Genomic DNA, 19,876 nt, shown 5'->3' with positions numbered 1-19,876 from the left:
TTACACAACTGAATAGACCTCAAATAAATTAAATTATTTCAGTAAGCACGGTTTTGGAAATTCATAATTTTAACTGAGTTTTAAAAGTCTGAAATCATATTTCATTCTTTGTTGTAAAGAACATGTAAAATTGGTTTTGGAAATAATCACATAAAAAATGTTAAGGTTTTTAATACTAGCATAACTTTTCACCTGGAAATTTCTCTCCACATTCCACCATCCCTCCACTTGCCCTCACAATCAGGCTCATCATAACAATAGCAAACTACAGTCATTGACTCCACTCCTAAAACACTGACATTTACTTAGTTTCATTGTGCACTGCACCCAAAAAAAAAAATATATATATATATATTAGAGCTTGAAAGCAGCAAGAGGTAAATTTGACACAATAGCAAGAGCCTATGTATTTGACTCTTTGACTTCCTCATTTCCTCACTGTGATTATAAAAATCATGTGTTTCTTTCCCATTTACTTGTTAAAAACTTTTCTTCTAAGTAGGTGTTTTACTGCCTCCTTCACATCTTTGTTTCTGAGACTGTAAATTAAAGGGTTCATCATAGGAGTCATCACCCCATAAAACATGGATATAAGTTTGTCAGTAACATCTAAGTCATCCGAATCGAATGTCTCTTTAGACTTGGGTTTCATGTACATGAAGAGAATGGTTCCATAGAATATTATCACCACAGTCAGATGGGCTGAGCAAGTAGAGAAAGCTTTGTTTCTCCCCTCTGAAGTGTGGATTTTGAGGATACTGGAAATGATTAATGAGTAAGAGATGACAATCAGAAGCAGGGGCATCAATGTGAACAACGTCGTGGCCACAAGCATGATGAACTCATTGTATGAGATGTCAGCACAGGCCATCTTCATGACAGCCAGAATTTCACAGGAAAAATGATTGATGACATTGTTCCTGCAGAAGGTCAACTGTACCACAAATGTAGTTTGTACTGCAGAGTTGATAACCCCTGCAAACCAGGACCCAGCTGCCATGGGCACATAGGAATTCTTGCTCATGATGGCAGGATATCTCAGTGGGTTGCAGATAGCCACATACCTGTCAAAGGCCATCATGCCCAGGAGCACACACTCTGTTGTCCCCATGGCCAACCCAAGGAACATCTGCACTGTACAGCCAGAGAAGGAGATGGTCTTTCTTTCTGAGAGGAAGCTCACCAGTGTGAAAGGGATGGAGGTGGTAGTGTAGCAAATGTCCAAGAAAGAGAGGTTCCCCAGGAAGAAGTACATAGGGGTGTGAAGGTGGGAGTCCAAGATGCTGATTAAAATAAGGGTGCCATTGCCCAGAAGGATGACCATGTACATTATTAAGATTAGCACAAAAAAGAGTAGCTCAAGACTTGGGTAACCAGAAAGCCCTTTTAAAAAGAATTCCATCAGAATAGTTTGGTTTTCCAATTCCATTTTACTTTTCTCTTTTACCTGTGACTATTCAAATAATTGAAATAATAATAATTTCTTTAATATGGTAACTTCAAGTTCATCAATGCATAAACATAAAAGTTTGCCATGAACCCAATTAGAAGAATAGAGAAAAAATGGAAAGGGAAGAAGAGGGAAAAAACCATTAGACCATTTGTACACCATTTCTCAAAAGCATCACAAGAGAAACAAACAATATAGAAAGAGGAGTATGAGGGAGAAGCTTTCTATCAATTAGTCTTTCTGCACCAACTTCCTGAGGTTTTGTTCATACATTACCTCATCTAAACCCCAAAATTCTTATCATTTTAAAGATAAGAAATGTATCTAAATTAACCTAAGAGAGTCTATTTTAACCTGACATCATGAAATTAACATGTAGCAAAGCCCAGGCTCAAACTCACACTTGCTTCTCTTCCATAATTATGGGTTTTTATTAGTAAACTATAAAAGCAATACAGAATGAATAACATCAGAGATTGAGTTAATTAACTTGCAAAGACAACCTAGCTTCCAGGCCAGGAAAATCAGCAGTAACACCCTGCATATTAAAACACTGAAAGACATGTGTCAGTCTGATAGGAGAAGGTCAGCAATAACACCCAGGAGGGTTTATTGACTGACTGCCAAAAACAAAAACAAAAAACAAAATAATAGGTAAAATTCATGGAAAGCCCAATAATACGATGTCTTTTTATTACAGTGCAAATATCCTTTTTTGGTGAAATATAGAGTAATTGTTTAATTTTTATTTTCTAAATCATCATACAGTAAAATTGATTTTGTTTGCTCTGGTATACAGTTCAGTAAATTTTAAAACATGTATAGATCATGCAACTATCACCTTAATCAGGACATGGAACTCCTCCATCACCCTAAAAACCCCATTGGGCTATCCCCTTATAGCCACCCCTTTCATCCATAAATTCTACTCATAAATTCTATCAAGGACTAATTTTTCACCCCTACAGTTTTACCTTTTCCAGAATGTCATATAAATGGAAATATATGAGCCATTGGTGTCTGGCTTCTCTTAACATAAAGCAGTGAGATTCATCCAAATTGTTATTGCTGAGTAGTATTCCAGTGCAGTTTATCTATTCACCTGTTTAAAGACAATTGGGTCATTTCCAATTTGGAGCAATTATGAATAGAGCTGCTATAAATATTTATGCCCAGATTTTTATGTGAAGTTTTCATTTTACTAGGATAAATGTCCATGAGTGGAATACTGGATGTTATGAGACATGCATACATGCAGTTTTCCAGAGTGGCTGTGTCATTTTTGCACTCCATCCAGATATGTATGAGATTTCAACACTTGGCATTGTTAGCATATATATTTTTTACCCATTCTAATATGTATGCTATGATATTTCTTCATAATTTAAATTTGCATTTCCCTAAAGACTAATGTTTGGGGAATTTTTTTCATTCTTATATTCTTTTTAGTAAAGTGTCATTTGTGTATTTTGCCCATTTTTAATTGGGTTGTTTGTTTCCTTATTGTTAAGTTTTGAGAGCTCTTTACACATTCTGGCTATGAATCATTTATCAGATATACCATGCATATATTGTCTGCAAGTCTATGACTTGTCTTCTAATTCTCCTAACGCAAACACCTTTAGTTGCCATTTTTATCAGTTGCTTCTTTCTGTTTTAAGATTTTATTTACTTATTTTTTAGAGAGGGAAAGGGAAAGAAAAAGGGAGAGAAATATCAGTGTGTAGTTGCCTCTCACCCACCCCGCACTGGGGGCCTGGCCAGCAATCCAGGCATATGCCCTAGACCAGGAATCAAACCAGCAACCCTTATATTTGCAAGCCTGCACTCAACCACTGAGCCACACCAGCCAGGGCTAATTAGTTGCTTTTTAAGTCCAACTGAAAGAAAGACTATGACCAAAAAGACATTTTCCAAAAGTTCACTGACACCTCTTACCTTAAGCAAATCCTCAGGGAAACAACTACTGCCATCACACAGGAATCAGAAAGGGTAGGTTTCTCATTCAAAGATCTTGACTCATAAAGTCTCAGGCCATTCCTTATAATTTTTTTTCAAAATAGTGTCTCCTCACCTGCCCTCCCCCGCCACACACACTAATTTCCAGCAATACCCTTGTTCAAGGACACAGAGCCCACTGAAAGTGCTCTAACCCATTCACAAAACTAATAAGCAGTTCTAGCATGTAGACCATTTCTCCTTATTTAGGAAACTTAGAGGGAATTTTACGACTGAACTAAATCCTTTTGACGTATTTCAACTAGCTTCTAGTTACCTATATCTACCTTTGGTCATTATTAGGGTACTTCTTTCATCCTATTTTGCCCTTATTCCTATCAATTCTACCCTTTTTATTTTGAGATTTTTTATACCCTAAAAATACATGCTTCTTTTACTCTGATCACCTTCATAAGGCTAGCCACCCAAATCCTAATCCTGGTAAATGATAACCAAAAAGCAATTTCACTGTCTCACAAAGCAAGCTCACTCTGTCTATTGAAAAGAACTTGAATTTTTTTAAATGAAATTGGGATTTTTACTGACATGTAGATATGCTTCCAAGCAAATCTTTCTACAGAAATGTTCTGTAAATGACAGAAAACTTCTAGCATGCAGTCATGGGATGTTAAAAGTATCACAATACAATAAATATAATCAGCTCCTCCACAGCTCCAACCCCAGAGAGGAATAGGCAGCTATCAAGTTTGGAGGGAAACATGCTGTGAGATGGCTTTCACAATTAACGGGGAGAAGCTCATGCACTGCCCAACAAAAGGTCGTTGTGCATGTCCGTGCTGCCAACAGAATCACCCACAGGGACGTCGCCTCCTGTTTCCCCAGCTTTGCTTCTTCCCAACCCTGTCCTGCCTGAGGGCCTGCCCCAGCAAAACGCTGTAGCTTCAGCCACATTGCTTCCTTCAGTCCCCACTGAAAGCGCTTGTACAGTGGACTGGATCAATGATGACAGGCCTCTGTTTATATGTAGGACACACACTGTATGGTTTCTGTATGAATTAAACCTGTCTATGGCCAGCAATGTCCTCAGGGATAGAGTCCCTTATCCATGTCCCCACTGCTTATGAAGCCAGTAACTAGCTATGTGACTATGTGACCTTAGGCAATTTGCATAACTTCTGTCTCAATACCCTTACATTTAACAGAGGATTTTAATAGCATCATCGGAGTGCTCTTGGAAGGGTGAATAAAACAATGCACGGAAAGCACCTAGCAAATGGTAAGCACTGTCTGGTTTCCTTCATCTTCCTTCAACTTGTTCTTTTTTCAAGGTCTTTTACATTACTGGTCCCAGTTTCATGCTCTTACAAGAGTACCTTTAAATTTTCACAGTCAGACCTGTTCCAATATCTGGTCTCTTCTTACCCAATCAACCTATTAACAATTTTCATCACATATGGTATGACAAGGGTGCATGTTATGACAAACTCTATTCACTTTGCAATGAAGAACATTATACAACTACAGTATAGCAGAGGCCAATGCCACTTAAAACAATGAACCCACAGGTTGGCACTATTTTAAAGAGACGCTATTTCAATTCATTCATCTAAAAGTTAAAGTGTGACAAATATTATGCCTAAGTTACCATAGAAATACATTACCACCACCAACAACAAACAGAATTAAACACACTCAAAACAATTCCCAAAAGACTCATGCAAACAGAACTGTGAAAGTCAAATTCTTTCCTATTAGCTGAGAACTCATCACTCTTTTTTATTTCCTTTTTACACTGATCAGAAGATGTACTCAGAAACAAGTAATGAAGTTTTTCAAATAGCACTCCCAGTAGAGGGGCCCTGGGCCACGGACTGTCTACTCATGATTAGTACTGGACAGACATTTGCTTCACTGAACCAAATAGAACTGAATTGGTGCTATAGGGTAAATTGTTATAGAATCAAAGTTTTGATGACACCAGCCTACTTTACATTCTGGATCAAAAGTACAAATCTGCTGCCTGTTGTACGGCAACCTCACTGGACCAGTGAGAAATGACACCATTAGACATGTAGGCAACTTGTACTAAGGACCAGTGAACTATATTCTGACTACATGAAGCTTTATTTTCTGTAAAATAAATTCTACACCTATATATTCATCTTTTTGATATTTAAATTACTTTATATTTCCAATTACTTTTTGAGTCATATTTGTTCAATTCTTCATTTTCTAAATGTATATAAAAAAATCCTCTCAGAAATTTTTTAGTCCTATTCTCTATAGACTCTCTATGGTAAGATATAGTACCTCCCAAAACATATATCCTATTTCAACTCAGGTCATTGGCCTGATATCCCTTGGATTTGTGTTACTGGTATGTTTTCAGCAATTACCTCTAAATGGAGGGTCGACTCACCTCCTAGGTTGCAACACATGGAAGATTGTTTTGCCTTGCTCTTCTATTTGCAGCCTTTTGAATGAAACTTTCTGTGAGGCTGAACTTTGGAAACTGTTACCACTGAGAAGACAGTGTCTTGTTTTCTGGAAAACATTGACAGCAAAGGTACTATTTCAGAATGCTTTTAAAGCCTATACATTACTACCAAATGCCACTGATTACAAAAGAATGGTATTACACAATATTTTGGTTATGCTAGTTCAAAGTAAGAGGAATGTGAATATGGATGAATATTCATGCATTTTGAATATTCTCAAAAATGAATATTTGAGAATATGGACCATTTCATTAGCTCTTCAAGCCCAGGTGGAAATATTGCCCCATTCTAAAGACCCAGGAAATGCTCTAAAGAATATTCTGCAGGCTCAGGAAGGCCATTTAAATATTCTTCCTCTCAGGGACTTATGCAATTTTCCAAGCCACAACTTTAAATTGCTTCAGGGGAAAGATGTTCAAAACTTTTGAAATTTTAAGAATAATCCCCTAAAGACTTAATTATACTGGATCCATTATTATATTTCAAATAACCAGTCAGAAGTCTTGAGGATGTAGCTTCTTCTATTCTCAGTCTATTGTCAGATACTGTTACAATCCTTAACCCAAACATATTCTAATTGGTTTGTCCAGAATTTTGTTCATCTTACCATACCTTATCAGTAATATAGTAGAAATACCTCATTTACCTACCTTAAGTCTTGGTTTTTAGTAAGAAGAATAAGAATAAAAATATATAAGGTTTTAGACTTTGTTTTAAGAATTGTATACATATTGATATTTAATTTGAATTAGTTAAATTAGTGAGAAAAGACAAAAGGGTTTTATTTTACAAAACAATGTAAAATTATTTATTTGACTCAAACTCAGAATTTATATGTGCTTATGTGAATGAGTGGCATTTTGAAATTCACAATTCAGAAATTTTGAAACCATATAATGAAAACATAGAAGGTATCAAGCTATTCAGTTATCTTATTGTAACTCTGCAACCTAATTTGTAACTCAGACCCACTCCATACTGTAGGCATCTCCAAAATATTCACCTAAACAGATAGACCTATCACCCAGATTGATTGACATAAAATCACCATGAGGCAGAACAGGAAGTTTGCGGGCAAGTAGAATGGGGAAACTGAGACAAGAAAATTAAACAAGGCCGAATAGTTTGAGCAACTTACTGATAGCTGTGTGAATCCCAAGAACTTATCTCCCCTGACCAAGGTCACTTGAGAGTGAATGGTTTATACCTCTCCTCCCTAACTAGTGATCATACTGGTCTGTGACATAGAGAACAGAAACCCAATTAATGTCATTTGCGCCAGCTAAACCCAAGGACAGATGAAGTCAGGAACAAATAACAAAAAACCTGTTAAAAACCAGACAGACCCAAGATAAAAGTAAAGCCAGACAGACCAACAAATATTCCCAAAACCCACCTATGCACTCATTTTAACACATCAGCATATTAAACATGCACCTGGAAAGTTGGTAAATATGCTGCTGAAACCATCCCCTCAGATTCCAACCTGCAAAAAAAAAAAAACAGATAAAAAGCCCTCAGAACAAAGACCCAGTGTGGGCTCACTCTAGAGCATACCCTTGCCCCTTGTTGGACATGAAGTTTTTATATCCTTTTAAACTCTAAGGGTCTCAAGGAGACTTGCAGCTAAAGGAGCAGTGGGCAGTGGCAGCTGGACCCAGGCTTACCCGCTGATCCTGTCTCCAGGAAGCCACCTTTTTCTTTGACTTCCAGGTGAGCTAACAGCCTCCTGGCTGTGCTCACTCTTTTCCTATAACTTTTCTAGGAAGCAAAGCGGCCTCACCTAGGCACTCTCCTTTCACATCTCCTACCCTAAGTCTTTCCTTTGTTTCACTGTCCCCAGCCTCAATAAATGTATTCTCAAAATCACCTGAACCTGTGCTGTGAAATCTTTCCTGTATGAAGTCAGGAACCCACACACTACAGCCTGAGGCAGAGCATTCCAGGCCTGTGCCTGTCTGGTAACAACCACGTATCTAATTTAAACAATTAGGAGGTGCGCTCAGTCATATTTTATTTGACCACAAGTCTGTTTACAAAAAAAGTCTGGATTTTTCTGCCAAGATGGAGGCATAGATGGAAATGCTGTTCCTTCTCTCACAACCAAGTTTAGAGACAACTAAATATTAGCAACAGAAAACACAGCCAGAACACAGAAAATTGAACTTTTCGGAAGTCTGATAACAACAAATTCTTCAGCCTGACCTGTAAGAGGGGTGAAACCAGCAGCTGTCAGAGCAGGGTTCCACAGAAACACTCGGTCAGACGGACTCGGAAGCGGAACCCAGGTGCAGGGTTGGACCTAGTAAGCAACCCAGCGAGCAACCGCGGGGAAACAGCGAGGAAGCAGGGCTGCAGGTTGACTGTGGTCACCCATTCGTGCGCAGATAGACAAGCAAGGGAGTGGGCGGTGAGACTATGGGACTGAGCAGGCCCCAAGGCCAGCGGCAGCACAGGGCGCCACCATTTTCCCACTCTGACCACACCCCCACATACAGCGTCACAACCCAGAGACCTGAGAGTCCAAGGCTCCGCTACTCATACTTAACGGGCGAGAACAGACCAAAAATAGCTCAAGAAGATCTCAAAGCCCCAGAGCCTATAAATCTAAGTGATGAAGAAATAGCAAAACTCTCAGATGCACAGTTTAAAACACTGGTGATCAGGATCCTCACAGAACTGGTTGATTATAGCCACAAATTAGACAAACATATGAAGACGAAACTAATTGAAATGAATGGAATTACACAGGAAATCAATAGCGATGAAAAGGAAATTGGGACTCAAATCAATGGATTGGACCAGAAGAAACTAAATAATGGCCAAACAGAAAAAAGTGAAGAAGCAAGAATTCAAAAAAATGAGGAGAGGCTTAGGAACCTCCAGGACATCTTTAAACGCTCCAACATCCGAATTATAGGGGTACCAGAAGGGGGAAAGGAACAGCCACCAGTGGAAAACTTAATTTGAACAAATAATAAAGGAGAATTTCCCCAACCTGGCAAAGGAAATAGACTTCCAGGAAATCCAGGAAGCTCAGAGAGTCCCAAAGAAGTTGGACCCAAGAAGAAACACACCAAGGCACATCATCATTACATTAGCCAAGATTAAAATGAAGGAGAGAATCCTAGAAGCAGCAAGAGATAAGGGAACAGTCACCTACAAAGGAGTTCCCATCAGACTGTCAGCGAATTTCTCAAAAGAGACCTTAAAGGCAAGAAGGGGCTGGAAAGAGGTATTCCAAGTCATGAAATCCAAAGACCTACAACCAAGATTGCTCTATCCAGCAAAACTTTCATTTAGAATGGAAGGACAGATAAAGTGCTTCTCAGATAAGATCAAATTCAAAGAGTTCATCATCACCAAGCTCTTATTATATGAAATGTTAAAGGGACTTACCTAAGAAAAAGAAGATTAAAAAGATGAACAGTGAAAGGACAGCAAACTCACAGTTATTAACAACCACACCTAAAACAAAAGCAAACTAAAAGGACAGCTAGATCAGGAGTGGAAACATAGAAATGAAGATCTCAAAGAGGGTTAGCAATAGGGGAGTGGGAGGAGGAGAAGGGGAGAGAAGGTACAGAAAATAAGTAGCATAGACAGTAGATAGAAAATTGATGGGGGGGGCAAGAATAGTATGGGAAATATAGAATCTAAAGAACTTGAGACACATGGTCATAAACTAAAGGGGGGGTAATGGTGGGGATGGGGTAGCGTGGAGGGGAATGAAGGGGGGAATAGAACAACTGTAATGGCATAATCAATAAAAAAAGAAATTAAAAAAAAGTCTGGGGTTTTTTCTGTAAAATAAAAGACACAGTTTTTATTTTCACCAATAACTTTATTGATTTGGATATTTTGAGTATGCTGGCTACCTCCCACCTGTTATAACACTGATTATTCTCAATTAATGTCTTGATTTGATCACTATCAACTTCAACTGGTCTACCTGACTGTGGAGCATCGTCCAGCAAGAATCTCCAGCGTGAAACTTCGCAAACTACTTTTGACACATTTGATCAGTCACAGCACAAATCTTTCTTTGCATTTCAGTTTTGTTTTTACCTTTCTGGAAATAATAAACTATACTATACTGAAAAGACTGTGTATTTTCTTCCATCTTCAATAGGCTACACAAAAATTCACCAATTTTGGTAAGGTTTTTTTTAAAGCATGCTGATATGACAGCTATCACAATACAACCTGACAAAATTGTTTCACATGAAATTAAAGATAACTAAGCACTACTTTGGCCAACCCAATACTTTTACAGACAGGGCTCGCCTTTTCTTAAACTGCTTCATCCAAGCAATGAATGCAGTTCATTCACCATAAGACCACTAATCCAGACAAAATAGACTTTTGCTAAGGTCTAAAACTAATGGGGAAAAAATTACAAAATGAATAGGAAACAAGTTAAAACTGGGTGTTTAATGTTAGAGTCGAGGAGGAAATAAGTTGTTTGTGCTAAGCTGTTTGCTCACTCAAGCCTGAGTAGAAACCGCACCCACCCCCAGGCAGGTGTTCCAGAGAGTTAGGAATTGGTCAAAACGTATAGAGGGCTTCCATGTGTCAGGAGTTGTTAAGTGCTTCACACCTGAGCTCGTTTATCACTAACTGCCACCTTTGCTTCTGGAAACCCGCTTGCTTGCCCGCTTCTATAAAAACCCTAGCCTGTAAGCGCCAGGCGTGACTCTCATTTGCAGCCATTTTGGCACCGTGTCTCCAGACACCCCGAGAGTTCACCCCTGCGCAGGTAAAACTTTGAAACTTTGGCCAATAAAACATCTTTGACTGCCCGACCGTCTCTGACCCTTCTTGCTTGTGAGAGCGGAATGTAACATTTAACATCATCGTTTCTGAAATTCAGTGACCTGATGACAGCGAATTGCTTCCCAGACAGACTTCTAGGCTTTCTTCCCAAGAACAGAGCTCTTTACCCATGTCTTCCTTTCTTCTTCGTCGTAAGTCACAGGGCATCCTCAAAATCCTATATCCAACATTGTGTAAGTGAGGCACCCAATTAAATCACGTTAGAATGATGTTTCAAGCAAATGAAATTATTCCTTTACTTTTCTTGCCAGAGAGGTTTTAGTTGCTTTTTTTTTCAACCTATTTCATTAATGCTAGGACATGGGTGGTAATTTTATAAAGCCAAATAAGGCCCCATACTAAAAATAATTTTTTTAAATCTATAGTTATCTGTTATGTCATCACCTAGGATGTAAAACATACTCTAATGGGCATGCAGTTCAACTCAGACCCAGTGTGTAATCTCCATGCCTAAAGAAATTGCTTAAACCGTTTATTTTTTATCTTTTTGTTTTATTGTTGTTCAAATACAGTTGTCTCCATTTTCTCCCAAACACTCCCCCCACCCTAGCCATCCCCACCTCCCACCCTCAATCCTAATCCCCTTAGCCTTTGCCTATGTGTCCTTTAATACATGTTCTTTAATGGCCCATCCTCCTTTCAGCCCCCATTATCCCCACCCACCTCCCCTCTGGTTACTGTCAGTTTCTTCTTTATTTCAGTATCTCTGATTATATTTTGCTTGCTTATTTGTTTTCTTGATTAGGTTATACTTATAGGTGAGATCATATGGTATTTGTCTTTTACCACCTGGCTTATTTCACTTAGCATAAGGCTCTCTAGATCCATCCATGCTGTTGCAAAAAGTAGGAGCTCCTTCTTTCTTTCTGCTGCATAGTGTTCCATTGTGTAAATGTACTATAGTTTCTTTTTTGATCCACTCATTTACCTATGGCCATTGTGCTGCTATGAACATTGGGGTGCATAGGTTCTTTTGAATTAGTGTTTCAGGATTCTTAGGGTATAATCCCAGCAGTGGTATTACTGGGTCAAAAGGAGGTTCCATTTTTAGTTTTCTGAGGAAATTCCATACTGTTTTCCACACTGGCTGCACCAGTCTGCATTCCCACCAACAGTGCACTAGGGTTCCCTTTTCTCCCAAACCTTACCAGCACTTGTTGTTTGTTGATTTGTTTATAACGGCCATTCTGACCTGTGTGAAGTGGTATCTCATTGTGGTTTTAATTTGCATCTCTCTGATAGCTAGTGGTGCTGAGCATCCTTTCATATGTCTCTAGGCTCTCTGTGTGTCCTCCTTGGAGAAGTGTCTTTCAGACTTTACTTTTTTAACTATGAGTTAACTTTTCTAACATAATTAGGCCCCAGCTGATTTTAATATTCAATCAAGCATGAGAACCACTGATATAATAGACAGTTTCTTAAACTTTACTTTATAGTTTATATAGTTATATAGTTGATATAGTACATTAATAGTTTTTTGTAAAACATTTACTTTAATAAAGCTGACCTGCAACAACTACTTTCTTGAATGAGAGTGTAATAATGTGGGGTAATGTATTATTATCATTTGGTCCATTAGTGTTAATTTGTTTCCTATATTTTCATGATCTGTGCCATACTGAGAATCAATTCAGCTGAAGAGGGGAAAAGAAGGCCTCTTCCATGGGCTCAGACCATATAACAGTGTTGACTGTTTCTTATGAGACAATCTTCTTTTTGTACATGGAGCTGAAGTCTGAAGTCATGACTTTAGACAAACTGATTGCCTGGTTCTGTGGGACAGTCATCCCCATGCTCAATTCTATCATCTGTAGCCTGAGGAGCAAGGAAGTACATGCCTGGAGCTATGAAAATTAATGAATAGGCCCTGTTGCTGGAGAAAATGATGAGAAACTGACATCTTTTAGTTCAGTTGCACGAAAAAAGCCCACATATCCTGAGACACAGGTTTTAAATATAAACAGAACAAAAGGTCATATGTTGACTCACAGTTCCATGGCTAGAAGAAATTTCAAGAGCAAGAGTTCAATTACATCACTTTCTAAAAATGACTGTAATCTTATAAAAATATAGGGCTAAGTAGTCTTAAGAAACACAAGTAAACTTTTTTTCTATGCTATAACCATGTGTTAGCTTCTGAAATCTTACTGATGGCAGAACCATGGCTCACTCTTCTCTGTATGAAAACCCAGTGCCACATTAATCAAAAATAGTGGGCAATCATTGTGTTAAAAAATTAATTAATTCAAATGGAAAAGGAACAATAAAAGTAAAAGTCCAAATATCTGAAATATGACACAGGGAAACAAGGTAAATATACCTGAAATAATATTTCGTCTCCCAAACTACAATTCCAAATACTTTTGGAAAATAGCAGCTAATCTTTAATTGTAATGGAAGATAAAGGACTGAATAAAAAATACAGAAGAAGTCATAAAAATTCTCCTTTGAACAACTATTGAGTTATAATATACAGTGGTGTTTAAGATACCACTGCTCCTTTGATTTTATATTTACGCTCCAATTCTGAACTATTAACTCAGGTTTTTTTTTAAAGATTTTATTTATTTATCTTAAGAGAGGAAGGGAAGGAGAGAAATATCAATGTATGGTTGCCTCTCATGAGTCCCCTGCTCCCCTGCTGGGAACTGGCCTGCAACCCAGGCATGTGCCCTGACTGGGAATCAAACCGCGACTGTGTGGTTCACAGGCCCGCGCTCAATCCACTGAGCTACACCAACCAGGGTTCATATTTTTTTTAACATTTTATTTATATATTTTTAGAAAGAGGGGAAGGGAGATAGAAAAACATCTATATGTGAGAGACATTGATCAGTTGCCTCTTGCATACCCTCAACTGGGGAACAGGCTTACAACCCAGGCACATGCCCTGACTGGGAATCAAACCAGTGACCTTTCGGTTTGCAGGCTGACACTCAATCCACTGAGCCATACCAGCCAAGGCTCAGACTGTACTTTTAAAAACAATTTTAAATTAACTCTACATATATGGTGGTGCTTTCTAAATAATATTGTAGAAATGCTGTGCAAGAGAAAATTTTTATTGTTGGTTTGGGTTTTGGTTTTGGGGGGTTTTTTTCCACAAAGGAAATTTAGTTTGTAGCACAAACAAAAGATCCCAATTTAAAATCAAAATTGTAATTCTCCTTCAGAAAAATTGTACATCATTAATAGGCAACATTTTTCTCACTTTTTAAGAATGTATCATTGTTCTTCTTGTCCTCCTGAAATATCTCTTGATATTTACCTTACTCTTCAAACATATTGTAAACTTAATAGAGAAAGCAGAGACTGACAATGGACTTAAGTCTTAGCTGCCATTTATGACCTATGTGACTTTTATATGAGCCTACAATTTCTCATCTACCTTAAAGGTAAATGGAGCTGATCCTTGAAAGTAGGGACAATAGCATACCCAGCACTGAATCTTCCACCCTAACAGACACATACACAGTGTTGAAGAAATGAGTGAAGTAATCACAAATTTTAAAAAGAAAGGCAACACCTGTTAACACTGTATATCATCATCAATTAATAAAAACAATTTTAAAAGATAATATATATGACACTTAGCAAACCAGATAGTATTCATTATGCATTAATTAAATAATAATACCTTACCCATGTACAGCCTTCCTCATTTGTTCTCTGGTTCTTAAAAATAAGGACCCTAAGCAAGAATTCCTGGGTATCTGTATCTAAATGAAACAGTAAGTTACTTTAAAATAGTATATATATGATCTTATAATAATATACATATTTATTACCTTATAAATAGCATGTGTCAATTCTGCATTATTTAAATATTTCTTTTTATCTCATACTTACTTTCCTAATTTATTCATTGAGTTCTGAAAAATAGTGCAGTTAATTGTGGATCCCTGGATGTTTCCAACTGAATATGGCACAGAAAGGAGGGAGCATTAGCAGGAGGTGATGAAAGAAGATGATGAGGCTTCACTTGGTCTGAGCAAGGGGGAATGGACTAGAAGCATTTGTGTCTGTGTCTTTATTTTCAGATATTTTATCTCTGCATTAACCATAGCATGATAAATGCATAGCTTCACTTGTATTAATATATTCTAAATTTAGTGCATTCAACCAATTTTCATAAATAAGAAAATAAATGCATAAATAAGAAATAAATGCATAGCTTCGCTGGTATTAATATATTCTAAATTTAGTGCACTCAACCAATTTTCATAAATCAATCACCTAAACAAGGTGTGTTATATTTATGGGGCTCCTATTGTAGACCTAAAAACACATAACCTATGGTATAATACTAGCTTATAGTGGAACACAGAAGAAATAAAGGATCTAGTTCCTGCTATTAAAAACAAATGAGTAAAGTTATAATTTAATATGTCTTATTTTCCTGGTACTTTAAGCTTTTCCACTATGTTCATGTAAAGGATTTCACTAGATCACCATTTCACATTGCCCAAGTGATCCAAGTTGGATTTTAATAATGATGAAACTGAATTTCAGGCAATGAGTGAATTCAGAGATTATCCAAAGTCATATTGTTTCACTCCAGGCCTCCTTACATTATCATATATATATATTTGTGAGCACAAATGAATATATGCAGAGCAATGTGAATACTGAACAGCTAAGGGGAAAATGGTATAGAGTGTAGGGATTAGTCAGAGACATAAGAACATACGTTAAGCTCCTAAACCTAACTTTAGAAAGAAGGAACAAACACATAAGGAAAGAATGAAGGAAAAAGCTAACATCCAGCAGTCAAATTGGCTCTCTGCACCACAAGAAGTATTTAAACAGTACCACCCTCCACTAACATGAAGTAAAATAGGCTTCCAAGCACCAGACACATTTTTTTTTCTCTTAAGACTTAGGTGCTGAAAAGGTCTTCCACTAAAAAAATAAATAACTTGAAGCCCTAGGAAAGATGCAGAGGTGAATATATATAGTAAGTATCTATATATCAGAGCCAATTCTGGTAATGCCTAGATTTCCTAAACTTGTGGAATGTTCTCATTCATGTTATTTTCTTTTTCTTCTCTTTTGCCTCTATTAATTAAAGTGAAACTTTAAACCAAAGGATTATGAAAGTTATTTGAGAAATTTATTCCACAACCAGTCAGAAAGAAAACAGAAACTCTAAGGAACTGGTTGGGTACCTGGTTGGGTCTCAGTACTGGAAGCCTACAGGAAAGAAGACAAGATGAAGGCTAGTGGCTAGCCAAGAAATATGAAACAGCACCGGGAACATAATTATCAGCAAGAGGTATAGCACTTTATCCTCCCCAGCGCCAAAATGATCTTTCTAAAACACCAATCCGAAAGCACCAATCTCTTTCTTATAACTCTTACTGAATTCTATTGCCCACCCTAGTGTTTTAAAACTTTTCCTAGCAACAGAATACTTTTTTTCCAAATAAAATATTCTGTGGAACCCTAGGGCATATAAGACAGATGAAATCAGAGCCAGGTAGAGGGTTAGGGGTATCAGAGATGTGACTTCTTGGAATGTGCTCATCTGTGTGTTAGCCCTGATGCATCCTCCTGAGCCCCAGAGGGTCACCACTTCAAAATTATATTGAAACATTGACAGCTTAGCATCTGAAGGCTTCACAGGTTGGCTCTAAGCTGCCTTTCCAATCTTCTCACCTATTACTACACCAACAAAACAACCTGAGTTCAATCAATCCAAACTCTTAGTGTTAGTGCATTCCGAGTGGTAGTGCAATATACATGTCATATTATCTGTCTGAAAATTTCTTCTGCACAAGAATTTCCTCTGCACCATGAGAATTGTTTTTCCCAGTTCAGCCAAGCAGAAATAGCCCTTTCCTTTCCCAGAATTCCCCCTTCTAGGGCAACTGTACATGTTCACCTATAACAGCACTTAATACACTGAATTATAATTGTGACCCACTTAAGTTAACCAATTTTATGGCCAGTGTCAGCATGGTGAGACTGCAAAGTAAACAAAATCCATCACCAAATGTCTTCAAAGATACTACACATCCTTACTGAGATTTTTAAAAACATCAAGAAAGAATCACCACCATTAAATCTTCCCAGTTAGCCAATTTTTCTTTTCCTCTATTTTTGCAGTATCTATTTAGATGTCTCCCATATCTACCTATGAAATCTCTAATATGCAATTCTTTCTTCCTCATTGCATTATCCCCTCCTTCTCATTATCCTCTTTTATTTGTGTCCAAGAGATGGTCCAAGCCCTTTCAGTTTATACCATTTAAAATGCTCCAAGTCCATTCATTACTCTGTTCAGCCCAATAAAGACTCAGCAACGTCTCAGATAAGGTCAGGTTAAGGGAGTTCATCAGCACCAAGCCCTTATTATATGAAATGTTAAAGAGATTTATCTAACAAAAAGAAAATAAAAAATATGAACAGGAAAATGACAGTAAACTCACACAAAAGCAAACTAAGCAAACAACTAGGACAGGAATAGAACCACAGAAATGGAGATCACATGGAGGCTTATCAACAGAGGGGTGGGAGGGGGAAAGAGGGAGAAAAGGTACAGAGCATAGTATAGATAGTAGGTAGAAAATAAACAGGGGGAGGGTAAGAATAGTATAGAAAATGTACTATTTCCTTCTACTAAATATAGAAGCAAAAAAATGTACAGCCCATGGACATGAACTAAAAGGGGAGAATGTGGGTGGGAGTGGGTGTGTAAGGTGGAGGAGAATAAAGGGGGAAAATGGGACAACTGTAATAGCATAATCAATAATATATATTTGTAAAAAGGGCTCAGCATACTATGAAAGCAAACAATATAGTCAGCTAGAAGGTAAGAGAGAGGAAGAAGTTGTGAATATTCTTTAATATTTTTGTCCTGAATTTATGTGTCAGTCTGTGTCCCACAAGACTGTGATCTCTTTCATAACGCTTTGGGTTTTGTCTCCATTTTGTTTAGTGTTTTGATATCACCAATAGTTAGCACAATGCCTGAGACAAAATAGGTATTCAGTAAATACTGCTTGATTGTATAACTGAACTAAGGAATAAACAACTAACTGAATGAATGGAAAGCTAATATTCTACAGTAACTGAAATTCATGTAACTGAAAAAATATGTAATGTGTGACACTCTAAGCCCATTATCGCCATGTTTATAGAGAACTGTACAACCAATTTCTTCAGAAACCAAGTCACTTTTTTGGAGTCATTTATCAGTAACAATGTTTTTTCACTCAAAGATGCCACAGCTCATCTATTGGAACCCAAGATAGACCAACCCATTAGCTGGGTTGTCTGCACAAATTGTCACATTGCCTCAGACACCTCTGCACAGAAGTGGGCTTGCCAGTTTGCAGACAAAAGAAAATCAATCCTAGGAAGAAATAGCTTCATTTTGCTACTCTTTTCTATGACATATACATAGGTCAGGCACCTAACACTCTAAAGCACTCACCCATTCCCTCTAAGTGATCAAAGGCTACCTCATTATGAATTATTTAATGCTGAGTTCATATAATACTCTGCCCCTTAACAAGGCACTTTCTACTTCTTAAAAAAGAGATATGAGACTGGAAAACTGATTTACATAGAAAGGAAGTTAAGCCAGTAAAATAATATTTCCCTTTACATAAAATTATAGAACTCATCATTCCTGAACTAAATTCTGTTATCCATGGGAAGGTGAGTGGTTTGGATGACAATCCTTTTACCCATTAATTTCTGTCCCCTTTCTCCTTAATCTAGTCATAAAGGGAAAAGGTAGGCCCTAAATTTATCTCACCTTTAAATACCAGAAGCAAAGAAAGAGGTTTCAGGGATTAATGGTACCACTGACATTTATTTTTATTTTGGAGACTTCCGGTAATAACTAGTCCTGCATTCAGAGTAAAGGAGTTTGTTTTTTTTTAAATAGCATTCACATGCCCTCGGAGGAGCCTTTCCGACATAGTATGTTCTTCACAGCGGCCTTCACATCTTTGTTCCTCAAACTATAGATGAGAGGATTGAGCATAGGTGTCACAACTCCATAGAAGAGAGAGATGATTTTGTCTGTGACTTGGACTTTGTCTGCACCAGAAGAGTCTTTAGCCTTGGGTTTTGCATACATGAAGAGGATGGTTCCATAGAATATGATCACCACTGCTAGGTGGGCAGAGCAGGTGGAGAAGGCTTTGCGCCTTCCCTCTGCAGAAGGGATCCTCAGGATGGTGGAGATAATTAAAACATAAGAAACAAAGATGAATAGTACTGGGACAACAAGAAAAATCATATTAGCAACAACCATGCTAATAACATTTATGGAGATATCAGCACAGGCCAATTTTAAGACAGCCAAGATTTCACAAGTAAAATGATTGATGACATTATCCCCACAGAAAGGAAGCCGCATTGCAAGAGAGGTTTGCAACACAGAATTGACACTCCCTGCAATCCAGGACCCAGCAGCCATGGGCACGTAGGAAGCCTTGCTCATGATGATGGGGTACCTCAGAGGGTTGCAGATGGCCACATAGCGGTCAAACGCCATCATGCTCAGGAGGACACACTCTGTGGCTCCCATAGCAAAGGAGAGAAACATTTGCACTCCACATCCAGAGAAGGAAATGGTTTTCTTTGAAGTTAAGAAGCTGCTGAGAAATAGGGGAATAGAAGAACTGGTGTAGCAAATGTCCAGGAAGGACAAGTTGCTGAGGAAGAAGTACATGGGGGTGTGCAGGTGAGAGTCACAGACACTGACAACAATGATGACTCCATTTCCCAGCAGGATCACCAGGTACATATAAAGGACCAGAGCAAAGTAAATGGCCTCAAGCTCTGGGTAGCCAGAAAGCCCCAAAAGGACAAATTCTGTCACATAAGACTGATTGGTCTTTCCCATGTTAATATTTTCTTTCAGCAAAAGGAATTCTGCAGCATCCAGAGCGCACGTAATCTGTTAAAGAGGTGTTAATAAGAGTTGTGTGCATCCTTCAGTGGTTTCCCTCTGGGTAATACAGGCCTATAATTGGATACAAGATAGGATAAGAATGTTACAATGTTCTAAGCTAAGATCAGTTAGACTTTCAGATCTAATAAAAGAGATTTTAGCTCAAAAAGGAGTCCATGTTAAAAAAGATTCAGAACACACAAAACTGGATTATAATTATCT

General features: G+C 37.8%; 2 protein-coding genes across 3 annotated transcripts; both read right to left on the bottom strand.

Annotated features, from left to right (window-relative positions):
* Positions 1 to 440: 440 nt before the first annotated feature.
* On the bottom strand, positions 441 to 1,475 carry LOC119034857 (olfactory receptor 13C9). The gene has a single exon (XM_037126004.2). It carries the CDS (start codon positions 1,427 to 1,429, stop codon positions 473 to 475), a length of 957 nt encoding a protein of 318 aa, XP_036981899.2. The 5' UTR covers positions 1,430 to 1,475; the 3' UTR covers positions 441 to 472.
* Positions 1,476 to 12,526: 11,051 nt separating this feature from the next.
* LOC119034855 (olfactory receptor 13C7) lies at positions 12,527 to 19,695 on the bottom strand. 2 transcript variants are annotated; one of them, XM_053656377.1, is made up of 2 exons: positions 18,673 to 19,695; positions 12,527 to 12,537 (listed from the first exon to the last, which is right to left on the bottom strand). In XM_053656377.1, exons 1-2 carry the CDS (start codon positions 19,604 to 19,606, stop codon positions 12,527 to 12,529), a joined length of 945 nt encoding a protein of 314 aa, XP_053512352.1. In that variant the 5' UTR covers positions 19,607 to 19,695. The 2 variants fall into 2 exon arrangements, with proteins under 2 accessions (XP_053512352.1, XP_036981897.1); XM_037126002.2 differs by lacking the exon at positions 12,527 to 12,537 and having other exon boundaries at positions 18,559 to 19,695.
* Positions 19,696 to 19,876: the final 181 nt, after the last annotated feature.

Source organism: Artibeus jamaicensis, unplaced genomic scaffold (assembly GCF_021234435.1).
Source record: "Artibeus jamaicensis isolate MK-2021 breed Jamaican fruit bat unplaced genomic scaffold, CSHL_Jam_final scaffold_1964, whole genome shotgun sequence".
Taxonomy (NCBI): Eukaryota; Metazoa; Chordata; class Mammalia; order Chiroptera; family Phyllostomidae; genus Artibeus; species Artibeus jamaicensis.
Note: the sequence above shows the minus strand (reverse complement) of the source record. Positions and strands in the feature narration are given on the sequence as shown.

What these genes read in the sequence shown, in the direction of transcription:
- LOC119034857 (XM_037126004.2), bottom strand. Translation starts at nt 1,429, where the DNA reads ATGGAATTGGAAAACCAAACTATTCTGATGGAATTCTTTTTAAAAGGG.
- LOC119034855 (XM_037126002.2), bottom strand. Translation starts at nt 19,606, where the DNA reads ATGGGAAAGACCAATCAGTCTTATGTGACAGAATTTGTCCTTTTGGGG.